The sequence below is a fragment of the Notamacropus eugenii genome, chromosome 3 (genome assembly GCF_028372415.1).
Source record: "Notamacropus eugenii isolate mMacEug1 chromosome 3, mMacEug1.pri_v2, whole genome shotgun sequence".
Taxonomy (NCBI): Eukaryota; Metazoa; Chordata; class Mammalia; order Diprotodontia; family Macropodidae; genus Notamacropus; species Notamacropus eugenii.
Window position 1 is genome coordinate 216,466,527 of NC_092874.1, and position 23,568 is coordinate 216,490,094.

The 23,568-nt window shown below is 35.0% G+C and overlaps 2 protein-coding genes across 12 annotated transcripts in view; one reads left to right on the top strand and one right to left on the bottom strand.

Annotated features, from left to right (window-relative positions):
* The window catches only part of ERGIC2 (ERGIC and golgi 2), a 74,025-nt gene extending 70,158 nt beyond the window's left edge, over positions 1-3,867 (top strand). For all 7 annotated transcript variants that reach the window (XM_072654430.1, XM_072654423.1, XM_072654429.1 and 4 more), the window contains 3 exons: positions 1,877-2,039; positions 3,202-3,284; positions 3,681-3,867. In XM_072654430.1, coding sequence (XP_072510531.1) covers positions 1,877-2,039; positions 3,202-3,284; positions 3,681-3,746 — 312 coding nt within the window. In that variant the 3' untranslated portion in view covers positions 3,747-3,867. The remainder of the gene's footprint in view (positions 1-1,876; positions 2,040-3,201; positions 3,285-3,680) is intronic.
* Positions 3,868-19,383: 15,516 nt separating this feature from the next.
* Positions 19,384-23,568, bottom strand: part of FAR2 (fatty acyl-CoA reductase 2) — a 177,052-nt gene continuing 172,867 nt past the window's right edge. For all 5 annotated transcript variants that reach the window (XM_072654420.1, XM_072654419.1, XM_072654422.1 and 2 more), the window contains exon 12: positions 19,384-22,075. In XM_072654420.1, coding sequence (XP_072510521.1) covers positions 21,913-22,075 — 163 coding nt within the window. In that variant the 3' untranslated portion in view covers positions 19,384-21,912. The remainder of the gene's footprint in view (positions 22,076-23,568) is intronic.

Sequence of the window (23,568 nt, forward strand, 5' to 3'; positions counted from 1 at the left end):
CAGTAACTGTTAGATCTCAAGTTACCAAAAGTCTCTTTTAAAAAAATGTAATTTTAAAATTCTGAAATTAAAAATGAATATCGTCTTATACAGAGCAGAGCACACACAAAAAAAGATTGTATATGAAATCATGAACCTTAATTTCATACTACTTTACTTCAGAAAAGTTTATCATAACCTCTATATGTTAACTTTAAAATTGTATGCTTGTCCTCATTTTTGAAAATGTTTCACTGGCTTGCATTCTTTGACATTACCATTCCCTTCTCAATTAAAAATCAGAAGAGGGGGAAAACCTGGTGAGCAGGACCCAGCTGCTGTTCTGGACATGTTGGGCTATAGGGCGTCCAATTCAGAATGCCCCAAAATCAGGTTGATGTAAGACAGAAGCTCGAAGTACAGACTGTTAAGCCAGAGATGACCTGGAAGATCTGTATAAAGATGATAAACCTTCAAGAATTAAGGAGGTCACAAAGAGAATATAAACAAAGAAAACAGGCCCAGAACAAAGCTTTGGTCATTCCTCAGACTTACTAGCTCTGTGACCCTGGGCAGGTCATCAGCCTCTGTTTGCCTCAGTTTCTCATCTGTAAAATGGAGATGATAATAGCACCTACCTCCCAGGATCAAATGAGATAATTGTAAAGCTCTTAGCATAGTGCCTGGCATATAATAAGCACTATATAAATGTTAGTAATAATAATGATCTCATTCCTCCCCCCTCCCCTCAGCCGCCCCCTCAACCCCTTTACAGACTTCCTTATTTTTGTCAAGAATCCTTTTAGCCATCTAGGTCTTCAGTCTTGATTTATTTCTCTTACCATACAGATCCAGTCATTTGCCAAGTCTTACATGTTTTCCTTTAACTCACATGGCCACCACCATAAATCAGGCTCTCATCTCTGTCCTGGATTATTTTGGAATAGATTTCTGGTTAGTCCTCTTGCTTCATGACTCTCCTTTTTCTATTTTATTCTCTACACAGCTGTTATTGTGATATGCTTAAATTATAGAGAGCTAATCACATACTCCATAAATTCATTTGGCTCCCTGTTACCTCTAGGATCAAGTATAAATTTCTTTGTTTGGAATTTAAAGACCCTGACCACTAGGTTCTTGACTACATTTCCAATGTTATCATAAATTAATCCACTTCACACACTTTATGGTGTAGCCTTTACACAGCAGACATTTCCTTTCCCATACCTTTATATTGGCTGTCTCTCATACATCAAATTATACTTCTGTTCTAGGAGTCAGTATTAAATTTCAAGGGTTTAGCTGAAGAGCTATGTTCTACTTGAAGGCTTTCATAATTCACCACCTCTTCACCTGAGAATGCTTTTTCCTCAAAAAATTACTTTTTGTTTATTTTGTATATAGTGTTTATAGTTACGTGTTATCTCTTTATATTTACATGTTGAGTTGAGGGCAGAGACCAGGGACCATTTTTGTCTTTTTTTTCTTTGTATCCTGTCACGATATTTGGCACATAGCCAGTTGTTTGTTCATTAATTGGTCTGCATTTATAAAGGGAGTTTCTTTATTGGGCATCCCTTCTCTAACAAAATCAGCTGCTCTGAACCAAAATAAAACACAATCTAGTAATTGTAAGGATCTTTAAAAAGTTTTTTGGGGCAGGGGAGAAGAAAGAGTGGAGGCATGGGAGATTTTTAGACCTGAGAGGTTGATGTGAGACAATTTCTTCTCCAGTTTACTATCCACTTTTAATTTGCGGGAACTGTTCTCTGCCTGAATTCCTTAGCAACTGACTTATCAGTCAGAAAGTTAAGAAGCAGTAGAAATTGACTACATAATGTTGACATACATTATCTGTCTCTCTCTTTTACCTTTTTCACCAACTTGGTTGCTTTAGGAACGTGCCATTAACCATGCTGCAGGAAGCCATGGGGTATCTGGGATATTTATGAAATATGATCTTAGTTCCCTTATGGTAACAGTGACTGAAGAACATATGCCATTCTGGCAATTTTTAGTAAGACTGTGTGGTATTATTGGAGGAATTTTCTCAACAACAGGTAATACAACATTTTTGTATCTTTTTTCTGGGAATGCTGTTTATTTTGGGAAAGAGTGTTGATTCAGAGTCATAAAGGAGGCATGATGCAATGGAAAGAAGAAACAGATTTAGCATCAGAAGTCCTGGGTTTGAATCTCTGCTTTGCCACTTAATCTCTCTGGGTCTCAGTTTCTTTATTTGATTAAAAATCCAGAAGTTTGGATTATACGTTTATGGTCCCTTCTGGATCTAAATCTATGATACTATGACTTGTATTTGAGTCCTGGCTTAAAAACTATGTGACCTTTTGGTCAGTGCTTTCTGATCCTCTATTTCCTTGTCTGTAAAATGGGGATAGTAATACATATATAATCTGTCTTACAAGCCTAAATTGAGGAAGTTTTGTAAATCATGAAAGCACTATATAAATTTGAGCTAATATCAACAACCTATAATAATTTTTATCATTTTAGAAAATGTGTTATTTAGAAGAGACAGAGAAATTAATCTCAGAATTAATTTGGAAAATCATCCTGTAATGAAAATAGATTATATATCATGAGTTCAGTGTTACTTAAGTTACTATCACAAAGATTAATAAGATCCTGATAAATTTGTGTGATTTTCATAAGAAATGCTGTTGAACAAGGCAAGGATACAATTTTGTATGGAAATTAAATTATGTTCTTCCTAACTTATTTTATGATCAGAATAGCATGTAATTAAACAATTTATATTTACTGCTCATCATGTTTTTTTAAGTTGTGGTGGGCATACTGTTCTTTTCTTATATGAAACCACACAGCCATGTGGATAAAACGTTATGTTGTAGTATCACTAATTTCCCAAAAGATATGAAAACAGCTCCCAATGTTTTTTTTTACTGGCAGCTTTTCATAAGTATAATTGGAGAAGCTGGATTTTGAGGGCCTAGGAACTATGTGGCTTTATTTGTTTGTTACAATTTTTAAAAATCCATTATCCTTGAAAATAGCAATTTTGAGTTCTTATTAGCTGGTAAGTAAAAGATGTCATCCATTAAGTTATGTGCTCTTTTTCACACCTTAATCTATACTAGTCCAGTTAGTTGTTGTGTATTCTTAAATGGTAATTCAGAAATTTAGCTTAAAAATTTCTTGTTTTGTGACAAAGTATTCTTATGTGTTTATTCTTAACTACAGGCATGCTTCATGGAATTGGAAAATTCATAGTTGAAATAATTTGTTGTCGTTTCAGACTTGGAGCCTACAAAGCTGTTACTTCTGTAAGTAACAACAGTAGAACAACCATCTGAGTTACCAGTATTGTGTTTCATTTATTGTAATATTTCAAATAGAAGTTGAGAAGGCAGTGTCAGAATTGGGAACATGTAGGTTGAAATCTAGCCTCTTATACTTGCATGTTACTTAACCTTTCTCTGTCTCAGATATCTGTCTAGGACAGAGCAGTTGTTGATCTGCATTGGTTTAGTGAGTTTTGCTTTTTTAAGTGCTTTCAAACCCGTGAAATCATAGGTGTGGACAAAAAAAAAAAGACAGACATTTTTGAGGGTCCCCAACATATCCAAATTTGAATGAAAATAAAGTTTCTGTTTTTACATTAGATGTATTTTACAATAACTAAAACTAATAATGTGATCTTTTTCTATTATATTTCCTAGGTCCAGGATGGCCACACAAACAACCACTTACCTCTTACAAAAAATAGTATACATAGCACCTCCTGAGAAGAGGAGAAAAACTTTTTTGCCTGACAGAAAATCTTTTTTAAATAATAAAATATTGTGCAATATGTTTAAAGAAAAAATATGAATGGAAAGGAGAAATCACATTTTAAAAAAACAACAACCTTGTGTGTGTTGTGTCTGTTACAAATTTGTTACAAGAGGTCATGGGCCCATCTTCTGACTGAACCCACCTGGAGAAATTCTTTGAAGAAAACCCCAGCCACTACTTTCATAGCAGATGGGCAGTCAGCATTAAAATCAGGCCATTCTTATTGTTAAGGTAGAGTCTTAAAAGAAAAAAGTCAAACTGCATATGAAAAAAAGTAGTGGACATGGTGAATCCCTTTATTTTTAGAAAAATTTGTTGGAATTAAAACATTTATCAGGTTAGTCCAGACATTGAAAGTCAGTTATCAGTCCCACTGTTAACAAAGGAAAAGAACAGAAATAGTTCCTGTGATGTAGCCTTATTAATATTAAGCCATACTGATACAAAGATTCCATTAATTAAGGCTGATCTAAAATAAGAAATGTGACCTAATTGCTTTTTGCCACAATTAGATCTTTTAATTATCTAATATTGCTCAAGCCAGCAAGAAGATAAAATTGAAAGTTATTATGAAGACATTGATGATTAGATGTGTAACTAAGCAATATCTTACTGACAAAATTTAAAAACTCTTTTGGATGGTAGTAGGAAACAGTCCTTTAAAAGAAGTGCTATTTTTTCTTTTTTAATCGATTCTTTTCTTTGCAAAGAATTTATAGCTGAAAATATAAAGTTTAAGGAGTTTAAATTTTAAAAAGTGCGTTTATATTAGTGAGAATTAATCTTGCAAAGGAATTAGGACATGCACTTATTATATTTGTGTCGGTGCTTTTTGATTTAAGTTAATTTATCCAAGCAATATAAAGTTGGAGAGCAAGTCAAAAGGAGCCAGCAGTGTGCTTAAAGAAGAGATGCAGGAGTTGTTAGACACCAAATGAAGGCATGTGATTTGTAACATACATGGACTTCCATTTCCTCTTCTGTAAAATGATGGAGTGTGACTAACGTCACTTTCAACCCTAAAATTCCATGGGACAAAGAAACAAATTGCTTTATTAACATTAAGAATATTAGGCATTAGGTTTACATTTCTGCAGAGTATACAGTATATAGTTGTGACCTTAGGCTGATTAAAAATAGTAGTAATGTAATGAAATTGAAGGTAAAAAGAGGACTATGATCTGAACTGCCGTTCAAAACTATATTTCCTTTTCAATAAACATGCCAAACTTTAGTTTTCTTTTTATAATAAATACTTGAGGACTTTGGAGGAAACACTTATTCATTCCCAGAGTTTAGACCATTAAGGGGAAAAGGAATGTTGAAATCTTACAGGTAAGTAATAGCCCAAATTAGACATATTCTACTATAATAAACTGGAAATTAAATCATGACTTTGTAGAGAATGGTATATTAAAAGATGATAAACTAAGAGTTATCTGTTAGACTTAGGAAAAAAGATAAAGAGAGGGAGTTGCTTTTTTGGAAATAGGGTTGATAATCTTTTAATGTAACAAGGAAAAGCAAGTCTAGAGTTGCTGAAGGAACTAGGTTGCAGTAGAGTTCTCATCTAGCAACACTTTGCAGAAAGTAAAAGTACTGCCAAGAAGAATAATGCATTAAAAAAAAAAAAAAGAGCCCCCTTAATTAGCTAATTTTATTTCTTCTCAAAAAGAATTTGACCCTACAATTTTGGAGTCATGAATGAGCCTTAGTTGGATTCTATGTAAGAAAGTATTAGAATTTTACTTTAAAGAGCAATTTGTAGCGTATACTTTATAAATACTTCTTTAAAAATCAGAACTTTATCATACTACAAGATTTTGAATGAGTTCATCCAATAAAATGCCATTTAATTGTTTTGTTCCCCTCATTCATCTCTATCTTTGAGGGAAAAATACCTGACATGATACTCTAGATCCACCAATTTGGTTTTAAGAGTTTAGGAAACATGGTGTATAGGGTTTTTTTTAAAAAGGCATTTAAAATTGCTTAAATGAATTTTTCTTCCTTTTATCATAATTCTTAAGGTTTTGCAAATATCTCTTGCTTTTTTAAAGAATGAATCTGTCTGAAGAAAGTTGAATTGTTAGTTTCTTTGCATCAAATCCAGTTTTCCCACTAACTTTCCCCAAGCAGATGAGTAACCCTTTTGAAAAGGGATTATAAGCCTTGGCTACCTACCTGCTTGGTAGTAATTACTGTTATCAAGGAAGTACATCCGTGAGAAGTTGTCCTCAACAAGTAGTTTTTTCCTTTGTACTTTGTGGTTCTACCGATAGCAACTTTCCTCTTAACCAGGATCTTTTTACTTCTTAAAACTTTATTAATCCTTTTTTAGGCTAGATTTTAAGTGTCTAAAAAGAGAATTAGGCAGCATTATTAACTTTTGTTTAATATTATCCACTGTTTGAAGATGCTACTAAGATGATGTATTGAGAATTCCTTAATTTGAGACTTCAGTTTCTATAAAATCAATTTGTTCTTTGCTTCATCAGTTTGCATGTTGACTCAAAACAAAAAGTAACTGCAAATTATTTTCTTCTGGATAAAAATGAACAACTCAAATTTACATAGTTTACTGCTTGTATCTGTTAACCCGCAGATCTTCCTCTCAGAAATTTATCACACAGCATAAATAATATAAACACAAGATAGAAAAACTAAAAATGCATCAGTGTGAACATACAGGCTTCATTAGCTAATCTGTGTTTAAAATTAATTTTAAAATTAACAAATTTCCTACAGTATTGCATGTGTTCTATATATTTGTGCTTTCTTTATCTTAATAATTCAAGAATGATACTTGAAGTAGTTTCTACTACTCTACGATAGACTTGATTTAAGTCTAAAACTTTAGGTTCATGCTCAAGTTGTGAACATTATAAGTAGTCTAAGAAGAATATTTAAATAGTCTTAGAACCTTAAAAGATTTCAAGAAACCGTCCTTTTAAAGTGGGACTTAAGCATTTCGTATTTGGTTTCAGTTCAGCAAAACTTTCTTCTTCAGTTTTTGGAATTATAACAATGGTCTTTCAGCCACCTTTTTTGGTGCTTCCAAAAAAGGAACAGTGTGTATCATTTCCTCTGGGATTTTTTGTGTGTTTTGCAAAAGTGTGCCAAACCCTGTGTTCTCACTTTAGGGTCAGTAGTTTTTGTTTTTGTTTTTTGTCTCTGGTGTTTTTCCCTGAAACATTTATACACAATTATGAGGTAATTTTGTGTTATTCTACAAATAGAGACCAAAAATGCCTTGTTTTTAGTTTGCTTTTGCGTTTTGTGTTGTTTTTTAGGGATAAGCAGGAAGAATTGAAAAATTAAAACGAATTCCTCCTCGTGATCTAGGATATTTAGAATAAATAAAACGGTGAACTATGAAAACAACTAATTTGTCCTTTTGATCTAAACAGAAAGAAAATAGGAAATCTCAGATATACCTTAACTTCTTCCTTCTCATGACAACTGCCTAAGTAAAATGAAGTAAGAATTTTAATGTAACACTTAACCCAGATTTTTCATGCATTTGGGGCTAAGTCCTCATATGGATAAAGACTTATTTTTTCCTTTCTTATAGCAAAGATTGGCACCAAAAAATCATGTGGGAAAATTGAGGGAAAATTTTACTGAAGCATTTTTCATCTGGAAACTAGTGAACAAGGTTGAGTAAAGTGGATATAGAAAGTTAGTACTGTTCAAGAAAACCTGCAAGTACTTGTGTCTTAGTAACACTGGATTATGTTTATTATTCATTTTTAAAAGAGGGAACTAGAATACTTGCACAAAACTGTATGTTTTAACTTTTCAAGGAAAAATATTTTCATACAGGTGGAAGAAAAAAAATACCAATCCTAAATGAATGGATGCTAATCTCAGTATTTGCTTACACTTTTGATAAACAGCTAATAGGCTTGTTAACCTGTTATCTGTAATATTTTATAACAACAACAACAAAAAAAACCCTTAGCATCCCTTTTCCTAAGCAGCTAAGTGAACATTTATGAGCAGTGAGTACTACAGGATATACCTTTTCAAGTGAAAGCAAGTGTTTATTTATTTAAACAAATCACAATTCCAATAAATCCTTGATTTTAGTTTTTAAAAATATGAATACTTAGGACTAGCCTGATTCTGTCTTTCTCCCACCCTACCTATGTGTAATTCCAGGTTGGGAGCAGTGGATCAAATAAATTGGGGGAACACTTGCTCAAAGTGCTCCCCTGGATATAAGAAGAGTTGCATCTGGAGACTCAACTCTGTTCCAGTTAAGCATCCCCTGCTATGCTGAGTAAGCAGTTTAAAAAGGCACCACTCCCTCCTTATGAAACATTTAACGTTTGGCCAAGTGCTGGTTTTCTTTATTTTTTTTAATTTAATGATACCAGACCCTTAAATCAAGAGTGAGCATCTTTCTAGGCCCTTTTTTGGTGGGATCTTAGGACATTTGTTCCTGTTTACCATTTATTGTTAATGTTAGGTATGACAAAACACTAGGTAGGAGGTGACAAAAGTATGAGTGAGACTTTAAAATTTGGGGAACTAATTTTTGAGACAGGCATTACCATGTGTGTTTGGATAGAGAATTCCTAAGAATCAGGAAGATCTATTTTTGAGTCCCACCTCTTAAACATATTAGCTGTATGACTGTGGGAAAGTCCCTTAACCTCCTTTATTACACCTCCAGGCCATTCTCAAAGGCTGAGTTGTAGAATAGTTGATTTTTGATAGATGGAAACATTGCATTTGGAAGTTCGCTACAGTTTAAGCATAGATGAGTTTGGATCAAAAACAATTAGAAAGTTTGAGACTAAGTTTAAAGTGTTTATTGTCAAATAACAAGGTCTTAGGCAATATTCTGTGTTCACAGAGCAGATATATTTACTGTGAAGTTTATTAGACCAATATAGACCAAATAAAATATCACTGACAAGATGCTAATGAACTGATAGAAACTGGAATAGCTAAGAATTATCTTTATTGTTAACTATAGTGTTATCTCACTTGACTGATTTATCCTATGTACTTATAAGGCAATAACTATTTATCTGCTTCTGTGGCATTTAGTGTAACCATGGTATAGTGAAAAGAGCTTTGACTTTTGAGTCAGGATTTGGTTTCACATCTTATCTTTGTTTCCTACCTAGGTAACTATGGGATCTGCCTGGTTCTTGGTTTCCTCATCTGTAAAATGAGGGTGTTAGATTGGATAGCCTCTGAGGGTCTGTTTAGCTATAACTCTGAGCTTATAATGTTTTGCTATAAAGAGAATATTGAGTAACCATCAAATCAGGCAGGACTTTGTTTTAAAAAGTTCTTAGCACTGATAGGCACTTTCCACCCCATAACAATAATTTACACATATAGTCCTTTAAGGTTTATAAAGGATTTTTTGTAACAGCCCTTTTAGAGGTTAGGAAACAAGAAGCTTAGATGAAGGAGATGACTTAACTATGGGCACACATTTAGAAAGTGTCTTAATTTGGACTTGAACTAATTTCTCAGTGCTCAAGTCAACTGCTTTGTCATTGTATTCCATCATAGCTTAGCAACACGGAAATGAAAGCATATAGACAACTGTTTGCTGTTATAGTTGCTGTGTTTCTAGAAATGTGAACTAGAAAATGTCCCCCAAAGGTAAAATGACAAAAAGATAAGCAATCTGCTTTAGAAGGAATTATTTTTATCTGGAAAGATGAAGACTGAGAAAAGAGAGAGACTCAAAGTTTATAAAAATGTAGAATTCCAAAGAATAAACAGGTTGATGCACTGAATTCTGATGTATTAGAATGAGGACCACAGATTTAGAGCTGAAAGGAATCTTAGCTTTTCAGTTCAAGTCTCATTTTATGGAAGAAGAAACTGGACCCATAGGTTAAAGGAGGAAGCTCAAAGACAGGGTATTGAACTAAGTCCTCTGGTTTTAGAGTCAGTGTTCCTTTCTGTTGTACCATACTACCTGTATAATTTATTTTCTTGCAATTCAGGGGAAAATTTTAGACAGTCATAAAAAACTATGTTTTGCTTATGCAGCAAAGGATTTATGTAACTACAAGACATTGTGCTAGTAGACTCAGTTCTAGGAGGTTTATATATTAGGAGAATATCACAAAAAACCATTGTCATTTCTCCTTATCTTTTGAAATTGGTAATGACACTAAGTGAAGGTTTGTTTGTCAAAACAGAGGCAAAATGGAAAGGTAAGTGGGACCATCACAGTGATATAAACCAAATCAGATGAACATAAATTTCAAACTGCTCATCTCCATCCCCTCTTTCTCTCTTCTGTAATATGTTTTTGTGCCACTTCCTGTGATGTAATTTACCTTTTTCTGCCTTCTCCTTTTCACATCTCCCGTTACAATCCCTTTGCATCCTTAAATCACATTTTTTATCATTGCATTATGTAATTTATATCTCCTTCCTCTTTCTATGTATATCCCTCCTAAATATCATGATAAATATGCAGTTCTCAAGATTAACAAGTATCATCTTCCCTTATAGGGATGTAAAGAGTTTGCCTATATTGAATAACAAGTTTCCCCCCCCCCCCCCATTTACCTTTTTATGCCTCTCGAGACTTGTGTTTGAGGATTGAATTTTCTATTGAGCTCTGACCTTTTCATCAGAAAGGTCTGGAAATCTCTTATTTCATTGAATGTCCATCTCCTTGCCTGAAATATTATGCTCACTTTGCTGGGTAATTGATCCGTGGTTGTAGTCCCAACTCCTTTGCCTTATGGAATATCATACTCTCATTCCTTTGATCTTTTTAATGTAGAAGCTGCAAGGTCCTTTGTGCCCCTTATTGTAGCTTCTCGATACTTCAGTTGTTTCTTTCTGGCTGTCTGCAGTATTTTCTCCTTCACTTGATAGTTCTGGAATTTGGCAATGACATTCCCTGGTGTTTTTAGTTTGGGATCCCTTTCAAGAGGTGAACAGTGGATTCTTTTGATGACTATTTTGCCCCCTGGATCTAGGACTTGTGGGCAGTTTTCCTTGATGATTTCTTGGAAGATATTGTCCAGGCTGTTTTTTCATCATGTCTTTGTGGTAGACCAGTAGTTCTTAGATTTTTCTCTCCTGGATCTGTTTTTCAGGTCAGTTGTTTTTCCAATTAGATATTTTATATTTTTTCTATATTTTCATTCTTTAGATTCTGTTTGACTGATTCTTGATGTCTCATAGAGTCATTAGCTTCTACTTGCCTGATTCTTATTCTTATCAAATTGTTTTCTTCGGTTAACTTTTGCATCTCCATTTCCATCTGTCCAGTTGTTCCTTTTAAGGAGTTATTTTCTTCAGTTTGGTTTTGTACTTTTCCATTTGTCCAATTTTCCTTTTAAATTCTTCTATGATTTCTTTGTTCATATTTTAAAAATTTTTGGCCAGTGTTTATTCTATTCCTCTAATTCGGCTTTTAAAATTATTCTTCAGCTCTTCCAAGAATGCTCTTTGTGCTTCAGACTAGTTAATATTCCTTTCAGAAGTTTCAGATGAGAGTAGTCTCAACCCTTTGGTATTTGTGTTTTGGTCCTTGCCCTCATAGAAAGATTCTGTGGTCTTTTCTTTTTTGCTTTGCTTCTTACTCATGATGATCACCCTTTTGCTGGCTTTTAAAGTAGATCTCTGCTTCTGGGGCACAAAGGGCTGTGTCCCACAGTTCTGGTGCCTTGAACTTGAGGCTTTGTGTGCTGTGGCCTCTGGTTCTTTCAGCTAGAAGCTAAAATGCTGCAGCTTACCTGGTGCTGAGCTTGGCCGGTATTCCAGAGCAGAGGCCAAGTGAAGTCTTTCTGTGTTTTCCTCATAGTTACCTTGGAACTAGCAGCGTTAAGTGTGGGGGAGGGGTGGTCTGGCCACAAGAGATCTCCTCTGCTGAGCTAGAGTGTAGACAAGCTCAGTGGTTGGTGAACTGTTGGTACTGAGGCATGTCTGGGGTCCTGGTGTTGGCGGCTCTGGGCTGAGCCCCCTGGGGCTCAGGATCTCCTTCCAGTTTGCTGAGATGTGGCTGTCTGGGACAGCTCTAGTCTTGCACTAGTCCCCTTCAGCCACAGCAAAAGGGGCCCCCCCTTTGCGATTTTCCTATCGTCACAGGCAAAGAGTCTGTTTACCCCTTCAGCTGATCCCACTGTTCCAGAATTTTTCCTGGGGAAATATTTTATGGATCTTTTAAGGTCAACAAGGGGAGGGGGAGAGCATTTACCAATCACTCTATCATGCTGGCTCCCGGAAGTTCAAATAGGGAGCAAGTTCATAGCTACCCAAAAAATTAAAAGTAATACTTTGGATTTGGTTATTTTTTGCTTTTACTTCTTCTCAAAAGTTATTTAAATGTCTTTGTAACATCTCTTTTAATATGGAACAGTTTTTTAAGTATGAGCCTGAGTTTGTTGGAGAATGTTGTTAATAAGGTCAGAGGTCATAAATGTGCTCATCATAGTCAATTTAATGTAGATGAAATCTTAACATACTGTTACTACGAACTACTCCTAAGCCTGACCTGCCATCTCAAGAATTTTCATTATTTAAAGAGATAATGTAGGCAAGAGGGAGAGCTAGGTAGTTTGGTGGATAGAGTGTGGGTCTTGGAATCAGGGGGATGTGAGTTCATATTTGGTCTCAGACACATCTATTTGTGTGTTCCTGGGGAAGTCACTTAACTCTTTATGCCTCAGTTCCTTATCTGTAAAAATGAACAGGAAAAGGAAATGGCAGATCACTCCAATATCTTGAAGAGTCACACATGAATGAAACATCACAGGCAAGAGACTGACCAGGTGCAAAACTCATGAACACCATTGGAAAAACAACTCAAAGCATAATTCTCATTAATGTTGGCTTGGTGTCCATTCCCCATGCTGCATAATACTAAATACGTTTCAGAAATACAATTGTATGTTGTAGCTTCCAGATAACAACATTTGAGGAATACACACTGCAAGTCAATTGTTTTAAAACTCAGTTTCCATCACCCCCCATCTCCCAAAATAGAAATCTTTAAATTCTGGTCATTTGCCAGGAAAAAGTGCTTTTTAATTTCTTTGTATCCTTTAGGAGATAAACCCACATGCCACTGCAGGAAAAGTTTTCTCTGACACTCCTTCCCCCCACTCTGTTTCTCTCCACCCAATCTACTCTGAAGATCTTTAGTGATGAGAAACTCAGAATTAGTTATCCTATTCTGTTTTTGCATTGTTATGTTCCCCCTTAAGAGCCAACATCTATTGGTTCCAGTTCTGCCCTGTAGGGCCATACAAATCTAAGTCTCCTGACTTCTCCATTCTGGGGAAAGCAGTAGGGAGAAATCCCAGTAAGATCTCTTAACTTCTAGAAATTCAGTAAGATCCATAGAAATTTAAAGTACCACACTAATTCCTCCTCTGCATAGCAACTCTTCAAATATCGAACATTAGCATTTTTAGTGTTCTTTTAAAATTCTGAGTTCTAGATTCCCTTCCCCACCCGTTGAGAAGGTAACCAGTATGATATCACACTTGAGAAATGCAAAACATTTCCATGTTACCCATATTGCAAAAAAGAAGAAAAAAAGAAAATTTAAGTTTGCATAGAAAGTTCAGTAGTTCTCTAGAGATGGGTAGCATTTTTCCATCATGAATTCTTTGGAATTATCTTGATCATTGTATTGATCAGAGTAGCTAAGTTTTTCACATTTGACCAACATTACAGCATTGCTGTAACTGTGCACTGTGAACAACAACTTCTCACTTCACTTTGCACCAGTTGATTACCAAACTTGTCATGTTTTTCTGAGAGCACCCCCTTGTTATTTCTTATCACACAATAATACTCCATCACAATCATACGATACAACTTGTTTAGCTCTTTCTCAATTGATGAACATCCTATTTCCAATCTTATGCCACCACAAAAAGAGCTGCTGTAAATATCTTTGTACATATAGATCTTTTTCCTTTTTCTTTGATTTCCTTGGGATACAGGTCTAGTAGGGAATGCACAGTTTTATAACCCTTTGGACATAGTTCCAAATTGTTCTCCAAAATGGTTGGATCAGTTCATTTAATGTACCTAAACTGCCTCTTCTTTCCTTTGACCATTTTTCAGTTGGGGAGTGGTTATTTTTATAAATTTGACTCAGTTCTTTATATATTTCAGAAATTAGGTCTTTATCAAAAACTTACTACAAAACTTTATATTCATTGTCTGTGGTACATTTTTAGCAAATGTAGTTTCCCTGACTATATCTTTTAATTAAATCTATATTTACCCTTGTTTTCTCTGAGATGATAATTACTACCCCTGCCTTTTTACTTTAGCTGAAGCATAATAGAGTCTACCCTTTATTTTAACTCTCCATGTGTCTCTTGTATGCAACATATTGTTGAATTCTGGTTTCTAATCCCTTCTGCTATCTGCTTTCATTTTATGAGGTAACTCATCTCATTCACATTCATAATTATGATTACTTTGTATTTTCCCCCATCCTATTTTATTCTGTTTATCTGACTCTCTCTTTTAATCCTATCCTCAAAAGTCTGCTTTGCTTCTGACTACTGCCACCTTTAATATCCCCTACCCACTGCATATCTCTTATCTTCATCCCCTCCTATTTCACTATAGATTTCTGTGCCCAGCTGTGTGTGTATATATATATATATTCTTCCATCTTTGAACCAATTCTAATGAGAGTGAGGTTCAATACTACCCTCCACCTCAACATTTCCCCCGACTATAAAAGCTCTTCCTTTGGCACTTGTATGGGGAAAAATTTGCCACATTCTTCCACTTCCTTTTCTCCCATTGTATCCCTCTTACCCTTTCATGTTTTTTGGGGGAGGGGAGGGAAGATCATCCCCAAATAACTGATTCACATTCATACTTTTTGCCTTATATAGATTCCTTTTAACTGCCCTAATAATGGCAAAGTTCTTAGCAATTGCATATATCTCATATAGGAATGTATACATTTTAACTATTGATTTCTTTGTAATTATTCTTTTATGTTTATCTTTTTGTGCTTCCCTTGAGCCTTATGTTTCAGTGTCAACTTTTCTATCAGCTCTGGAAGTTCTTTATTTCATTAAATATCCATTTTATCCCTTGGAGGATTATACTTAGTTTTGCTGGGTAGGTGATTATTTATTGTAATCCTAGCTCCTTTGCCATCTGGAATATATTCCACGACCTCTACTCCTTTAAAATGAAAGCTACTAAATCTTGTGTGGTACTGACTGTGGTCCCACATTACTTGAATTGTTTCTTTCTGACTGCTTGCAATGTCTTCTCCTTGACCTCACATCTCCAGAATATGACTGTGGTATTCCTGAGAGTTTTCATTTTGGGATCTTTTTCAAGAGGTGATCAGTGGAGTTTTTCAAATTCCTATTTTGCCTTCTAAAGCTAAGATATCAGGTCAGGTCTATATAATTTTTTGAAGTATGATGTCTCTGCCCTTTTTTAAATCATGATTTTCAGGAAGTGCAATAATTCTTTTTTTTAAAAAAAATTTTCCCCTATTACATGTAAAGTAAAATTTTAAGTCATTTTAAAAATGTTTTGAATTCCAAATTTTTTTCTTCTCTTCACTTTTCTCCTCCCTGAATTGGTAAGGAATGGTTGGATCAGTTCACAAATCTACCAGTAGTGTCCCATTTTTCCCACATCCCGTCTACCACTTACTGCTTTCCTTTTCTGTCATATTAGCCAATCAGATAATTGTGAAGTGGTACCTTGGAGTTATTGTCATTTGTTTTTCTCTAATCAGTAGTGATTTAGAGTATTTTTCATATGACTATAGATAACTGATTTCTTCATCCAAAAACTGACTGTTCATATCCATTTATCAATTGGGGAATAACTTGTGTTGTAGATTTCACTTAGGTCTCTATGTTTTTGAGAAATGGGAACTTGATCAGATACTTCCTATAAAAATTATTTTCTAACTTTCTACTTCCCTTCTATTCTTGCTTACGTTAATTTTGTTTGTGCAAAAATTTTTAATATAATAAAAATTATCTCTTGTTTGGTCATAAATTCTTCCCTTTTTCATAGATCTGACAGGTAACTATTCCTTGTTCTCCTAATTTGCTTATGGCATCACCCTTTATATTTAAGTCATGTACCCATTTTGACCTTATCTTGGTGGACATTGTTAGATGTTGGTCTGTACCTAGTCTCTGCTATACTGTTTTCCGGTTTTCCCAGAAGTTTTTGTCAAATAGTGAGTTCTTGTCACAAAAGCTGGGGTCTCTGAGTTTATCAAACACTAGGTTACTATTGTCATTTACTTCTATCTTATATACCCTATTCCACTGATCCATCACCCTTCTGATTTTGTTTGATTAATTCATGATGTCTTGTGGCGTCATTAGTTTCCTCTTGCCCAATTTTAATTTTTAAGGAATTTTCTTCAGTTAGCTTTTGTACCTCATCTTCCATTTGGCCAATTTTACTTTTTAAGCAGTTGCTTGCTTTAATGGATTTTTGTACCTCCTTTTCTGTTTTTTCAGTTCTGTTTTTTTCAGGATTTGTTTTCTTCATTGAATTATTGTACACCTTTTGCCATTTTTTGTGCTTCCTAAATCCAGCTTTTGACTGTTTTTTTCATGATTCTCTTGCATAATTCTCATTTCATTTTCCAATTTTTCTCCTACATCTCTTATTTTATTTTTAAAATCCTTTTGGAGCTCTTCTCAGAGTTCTCTTTGAACTTGAGACACATTAATGTTTTTCTTTTGAGGGTTTGCATATAGGCATTTTGACATTGTTGCTCTTCTGAGTTTGTGTTTTGCTTCTTCCCTGTCACACTGTGCCACTGGACTGCTGTGCCACAGCTCGGTCTTGTTTTCTGACCTGTGATAGGGATAGAGGCCTCCCACTAGCTTTTCTGGACACTGCCTACATTGGGCTATGCTCTCCCTTTACCTGATTGAGATAGACCTTTCCTGTAGTTCTTCTAAGTAGTTTTGGGAAGGAAAATTATTTTTCCTTGTCCTTTTTTGGGTTTTACTCCTCAAGAATTTGTTTTTAAGCGTTATTGAAAGTTGTTGGGCAGGGAATTTGAGTGAGACAAGTTTCTGCCCTTTCTCTGTCATCATGGCCAGCTCCCAATAATTTTTAAATCATATCTCATTAATCTAGGGTCAGTTGTTTGCCTGATTAGATATTTCTCATTTTCTTCTTTTTTTCATTCTTTTGACTTTGTTTTATTGTTTCTCGAAGTCTCATGGAGTCATTAGTTTCTACTTGCAAATTCTAATTTTTAAGGAATTATTTTCTTTAGTGAGCCTTTGTGCCTTTTTCCCATTTGACCAATTCTACATTTTAAGTTTTTTTTTTCCCTTAAAGTGATTTTTGTGCCTCTTTTTTCATTGGGCCAATTCTGTTTTTTAAGATGTTAATTTTATTCAGTTTTGTAAAGTGCATCTTTTACTAAACTATTAATTCTCTTCATAATTCTCTTTCATAATTTCCCTCTCCTTTCTTTTCCCAACTTTTCCGCTACCACTTGTCTCTTTAACTCTTCCAGGTATTCTGGATAGCCTTAGGTCCAATTAACATTTTTCTTTGAGGCTTTGCTATAGTTGTTTTCACATTGCTTTCTTTTTGTGGGTTTATGTCCTGTTTTTCTCTCCCACTGTAGTAATTGTTTATGGTCAGGTTCTTTTTGTTTGTTTTGTTTTTTGCTCATTTCCCCTATTTTCTTAACTTCAAACTTTATGTTAAAATTGATCTCTCCTTACCCGGGTATGGTGAGGCACTGTGCCTAACTTTAGGATTTTTTGTTTTGCTGTTTTCAGAGCTACTTCTGGGAGTCTGCAGTGTACTCCTGTGAGAGTCATTGCTTTTTGGGTTTCTGCTCCTGCCTTTACCCAGGAAGGACCCCTGGCGTCTTGTGACTTATCACATGTTCTCTCCATGCTTTAATTGAGACCCAGAGCTGCTTATAAGTAATAGAATTGATAATCAGTGCCAGCTGCACTTAGTGCTAACAAAGGTTGTTGTGATCTCTAACTAGTTGCCTGATCCCCTTACCATGTATGAGCTGAGAGTTCCCAAAACTGTTGCTTTGCTGTCTAAGGCATTTGCATAATGCATGTTAATAGTTACCTCTTTGTGACTTAACCCACTACTAGACTAAGATCATTGGGAGCAAGGTTCATATCTTATCCAAACATTATTTCTACCTCCATTATCTATTTTAAATTCTCTTTTCAATGAGTTGAACACCTATTATGTGTTAGTTCCTGAATATCAGATATGAATGTTGACAAGTCTTTACTCTCAAAAGGTCCTCATAATCTAGTAAGGAAATGTGTTGCACAAATTTTGATGCAGCAGCACTAGAATAGATTTAAGATAGCTTTTTGATACTCACATAACCAAGCTAATGTTTTAGGATAACAGTAATTCAGTCAAGGATAGGATGCAGGCAGCCTCCCTTGCTCCCACTGTTCGATGAGCCAGCATACAGAATAGAAATCCAGACATGCTGTATGGTATGACCTCTGTTCAAAGGCCCAAAGCTATATAGTTATATAGATTTTCTTTTCTTTTTTTTTCTTCAAGGCAGTCAGGTTTAAGTGACTTGCCCAGTGTCACGCAGCTAGTAAGTGTCAACTAAGTTCATATTTGAACTCAGCTCCTCCTCACTCTAGGGCCAATGCTACCTAGCTGGCCATTTATATGTATTTTCAAAGGCCTGATAAAGAAGCTAACTTCTGAAGGAGTGAAGTCAGGGAACATGAACCAATTGCAGAAGAAAGCTCTAAAGTTTGCCTAATGAAGAACCAAGGGCATTAAGAAGTTCAAATTTTAACCACCATATCAGTAAGCTTGTACAAGAGTTCAGCAGCTCATGTTAAGTAGAACCAGTTCAATTAAATCACACAGCCTTGTGTGAGAGAGATCACGTCAGGGAGTGTGGTGCACTACGCAAATCTGGCTTTTCAGAAAGAAATTTAGTGGTGACCTATGCAAATGTGATTATGTGCATAGAAGATGTCAAACAATGGTAGGAACAGTTAGAGGGAAGAATCATTTTTAGATGGAGGAACGGAGTGAAAAGAGGAAGGAAAGCTTAATGGAAGTGGACTGTGAAGGATAACACTCAACATACTAGAGTGTAGTGTGAGATAAAGGTGGAAATGTGGGTTGCAGGCAGATAGTTGATGGCCTTGAATACTACACTAAGGTATTCAGACCAGACTAGGGAGTTCATTTTGAATGGGAAACTAAAATTTTGTGACATGAAGAGACCTTTGAATTATTAGGACAATTATTTGGAAACAATATATAAAGGATGGATTGTAGAGGAAAAATAAAAAATGGGAGGGAGACATGAGTAGGCGCTTGTTAGAATAATCCAGTGGAGAAGTAATGAGAGCCTGAACAAAGATAAAGCGAAGTTTTATCTAGATGTTTGTGCCCTGAAGGAATTTGTAATCTAGCAGATTAGAGATGGAAGCCCATATAATGGAAACTAATGATAAATAGAATACCCAAAATTATCATACAGAGAGATTCTTTGGGAAGCCAGAAAAATTGTTTATTTTTTAAGAGTAGCTTTTGAAAAGTGTTTTTCTCTAAATATTAAGCACAAATAAATACAAGTCATTGAAAGAAGGAAGGAAATACTCATTTTTTATTCAATTTTTTCTCACTGAAAAAAATAAAAATGATTATTTGATTTACTGAAGTTATTGAAATTTTTGAACATAGTAATCAAAAAGGCATAGCCAGTAATTTATTAAAACTTGTCCCCATCCCAGTGAAACATTTTGATGATTTTTTTACATATTTCATATCCCTTGTTTTTATTATTGTGTATTTTTGTAGTTTAACAGCTGAGAAACTCAGATTGCTTCCCAGATACTTTGATCCAGAATTGGGTTAAATACCTTGGAATTTAGACCTGGAGGAAATTTTGATTTTTTTTCCCTAAAAGGGGGGGACACTTGTGGAGCCCAGGGATTGGACCTTTGATTTCATTGATACAGAAAACCCCTGAATGAGAGGAAACTTCAGCAATTTACAGTCTTAAAGAGATGCTTTTGACATAGAAGTTAAAAGCAACTTGCCCAGGGTCATGCAGCCAATATGCATTAGAGGTGAGGCTTGACCCTAAGTCTTCACTCTGAATTAGTTTATGTATCAGTCCATACTTCTTCTGGGGGCCTTCAGAGAAGATCTCTAATCTTGTTGCACATTATTCCAATATTTGAATATAAATGAGAAGCTGTTTTTATTACCATATTTTGCCCAAGTTATTCTTTCTTCTATTAGCTATTATTTGGATAATTGCTCTTTTCTAATTATTGAAAAAAAATGTTGCCACCAAAGTCTTTGGCACTGCCAAGTAAGTTTAACATCCAGAAATTAATATAATTTTTTTCAGTGGAAATCGCATCGAAGAAGAGGAATGAACATCCACTTTGCTGCTATACCCTAAGGACAACGACTTTTACATCTGACTTGCATGTTAAATCTCTATATGTGTTTTCTCCCCTAATAGAATGTAAGCGTCTTGAGACTAGGGATGGCCTTTTTTATTTGTATCTCCAGTGCTTAGCACAGGGCTTTGCCTATAGTAACCACTTAATAAGTTATTCTGTTCATTTATTCTACCCCAAAGAACGCTGGTTTGGAGTCAGAGGACTTTGGTTTGAATCTCAAATATGCCACTTACCAAGCAGGTCACTAATTATCTGGACCTCAATTTCCTATCTTCAGAATAAGAGAATTGGTTTAGATAACCTCTTAAGGTTCCTTCCTGCTCAAACTATGATCATATGATTAATCAGTGTTTTTGGAGTGAGTGGTTTAATAGAGTGTAGTAAGTAATGATTACTAGGAAAGATGCAAGAGCAAATGCTATGATAATATAATAGCATTTTGAAATTTTTGATTGTTTTGATATTTATTATTAACCTGATCAAATTAGTTTGTTTCCCTTGCACCTAAAAATACAGTAAGCTTAAAAAAAAACACCCCTAATCAGCATGCCCAAAAGGTAGTTTTAGTGTCTCTTATTACTGAAGACTGTAACCTCTTCCTGTGTACATAGTACACAACACTGGGTCAGCTCGATTACAGATAAATAGAGCAACACTTTCAATTTAGCAGGTGTGGAATAAGTGCCTGCTTCTCCCCTTTTCCCTTGCATAATAACAATGACTAAATACTTAGCTTCAAATCCTGCTTTATTTAATACCTTTATAATATTTCATAATTTTCAGTTGGGAAATGTTTTTTAGATATATCTTTGAAAGCCACTCCCAGCATTTGCCCTAATTGAAATAACAGCTGAACAGGGCTTAAATATAAATAGAGTTTACAGAAAAAATAATTATAGATAGCATAGAGGTAACAATAGAAGAGGCTAGGGAAATGAATTTTTAAAAAGTAATAAACTGCTAGGGGAGGAGTGATTAAAAGAAATTTGAATACTAGTGTTTAAGTCCAAATTATATAAATTCAGAATTTTGATTAAAAGTCATAAGAACATGTTCATTTGAGTCTTTTTTTCTTGGTAATATTGATTTCCTAGTTAAAAAGCTTTTCTCCCAGGACTTGAAAATATTACTCACATTTAGAGGACAGGGGAGAAAGTTTAAAAGTTAACAATTTCTCCTACAGTACTTGTTAGTGAGTTGAGAAATACTCTCCTCTGCCTACTTTTATTTGTAACTTTTAACTTACTCCCCAAGAGGGCGCCACAGTGTAACCCTGCTCTTAAAAATTCACATTTTTCAACTTTGTTTTATATTTTGTGCTTTAAAATTTGACATCAGAATGTAGTACAGAAAAAAAACATCAAAGTTAGAAGAGAGAAAGAAGTTAAGTTGTTCCACACATATGTCAAAGACAGTATTGGGAAATTATTCCAGGATCATTTTTTCAACAAAGTTCATGATTATGGCTTAAGAGATTGCAGTGAGGTTTTATTTCACTAGGCATCCTCTGGAAGGTAAAGCACAACGTATAAATCAAGAAAATACAGTTAGGAGTTGAGGTGAATGTGAGACTACACATATGCCCTGTAATAGATAAAAGGACAAGCTCCTAAATGATTTCTAACACTTAATAGCCACAGTTTGTTGTGTTCAAGGAGCTCAATGGAAGATGGGTAAACTTTGATTGTTCTCAGTGCCTGAAGGTGCTGGATGCCCTGAAGTAGGAAAGGAATTTATAGCAGAGGCTCACCACGAAGTACCAGATATTCCGAGCCATCTGTGATCTTGCAATGAAAAAGCGCCAGATGATGAGGAAGAGGACTGTGTTAAAGAGGTAGTGAATATTTCTGAGCCTGAGGAACAGAAAGACACACGTGATTTAAAAAAAAACAAAAAACAAAAAAACTACTCTAAACCTAACAGTTACCCAAGTATTTATTGAACACCCACAGAGTACATAGGATTGCCTTTCAAAGAATGTGTACCTGCTATCAGGGGCACAGGACTAAGAAATTCTCAAGTATAAGCTGTAATAAAAGCAAATTAACCTCTCTAAAGTGCATAGCATGCTGGAAGCAGTTTTTTTGCACATGACAGAATCAATGTGTCTAGTTTGTAAAATGGAATTAATGTGCTATCAAGTGGTTTATATTCAGGAATTTGGTTCATAACCTAATAGTTATGAACAAGATTTTTTCTTAGACTGTTGAGGCTCTACTAAATTTAACCTTACCTAATTTTCAGAGGATCAATGCATGATCTGAACCTTCTTATTTCACGTACTTAAATGGTAATGACTAGCTCTATCTAACCCAGTACAGCAGAGCCAAGTTAAACCTCAGTATTCTGTTCTTTCTATAACAGTGTTGTGAACTTCTAAAAGAACCAAAAAATGACTTGTAACTAATTCTTTATCTCATCCTATACTAAACAAAATAAAAGTGTGTTTTTCCTAGTGTATTTCCAAGGGCATAGAGTACCAATAGGAATATCAGTAGTAAAACTAATTAGAGAATTCCATCATACAACATGGATCAAGTGGTTTCTAAATTTTCTAAACTATTCTACATTGCTAACATCAGAGACCACATGTTTCTCTCTAATGCCCAAAGAACTGGTTCAAAGTCAGTCTCTTTCCTTCCTCCCCCAATAATTTGGATTTGGCCTAGCCAGTGGTGCTAAATGAAGTTCTTTGGTATAGCTTGTATCCCAGCCTCACTTTCATCCATTTAGTAAGCCATTTGATAGTCAGCAGGTCTTTGGTGCTCTGATCACACTGTTCTATTTAACTAACTGCATGTTTACTCCCCTATGAACACATGCTAATGAAAGGCCAGGTTCTACCCTTCCTCATACCATGCCCCTTTCCAAAAAGTATCACATGACTCAATACCTATAGTACATAATATTTGAAGAGACAATTTTTAAACTACATTTTAGGGAAGGAGACCACTCCTTTTCACCAATGCAAGTGGTTGGCTGAGCTTTCAAATCAGTAGTAGGCCAGCTGGGAATTGTGATTGGTTGTTATACGTGTGCTGGCTGTGCTGATAACAACTGATGCTCAGACAATCAGTAACAGGAATGTTGAAAGAAGCTTCCTCTTTTTCTCTTTTTCCACCGATTGAAAATAAGCCTTGTGTTCCCAGGAAGGAAATCTGAGGTTGCTTTGTGAACACCTGAGCATCTGAATATTATTGTTTGCCTGGCATTTAGTAAGCATTTAACACGATTTATGTATCAAATCCTCAGGATGCTGCTTATTGTCACCCTCATTGCTTAAAAAGCAATAGAGGAAGAGAAATTTTGAACTGGGGCTTAATTGTTCCCTAGATAGAGCTGTGCC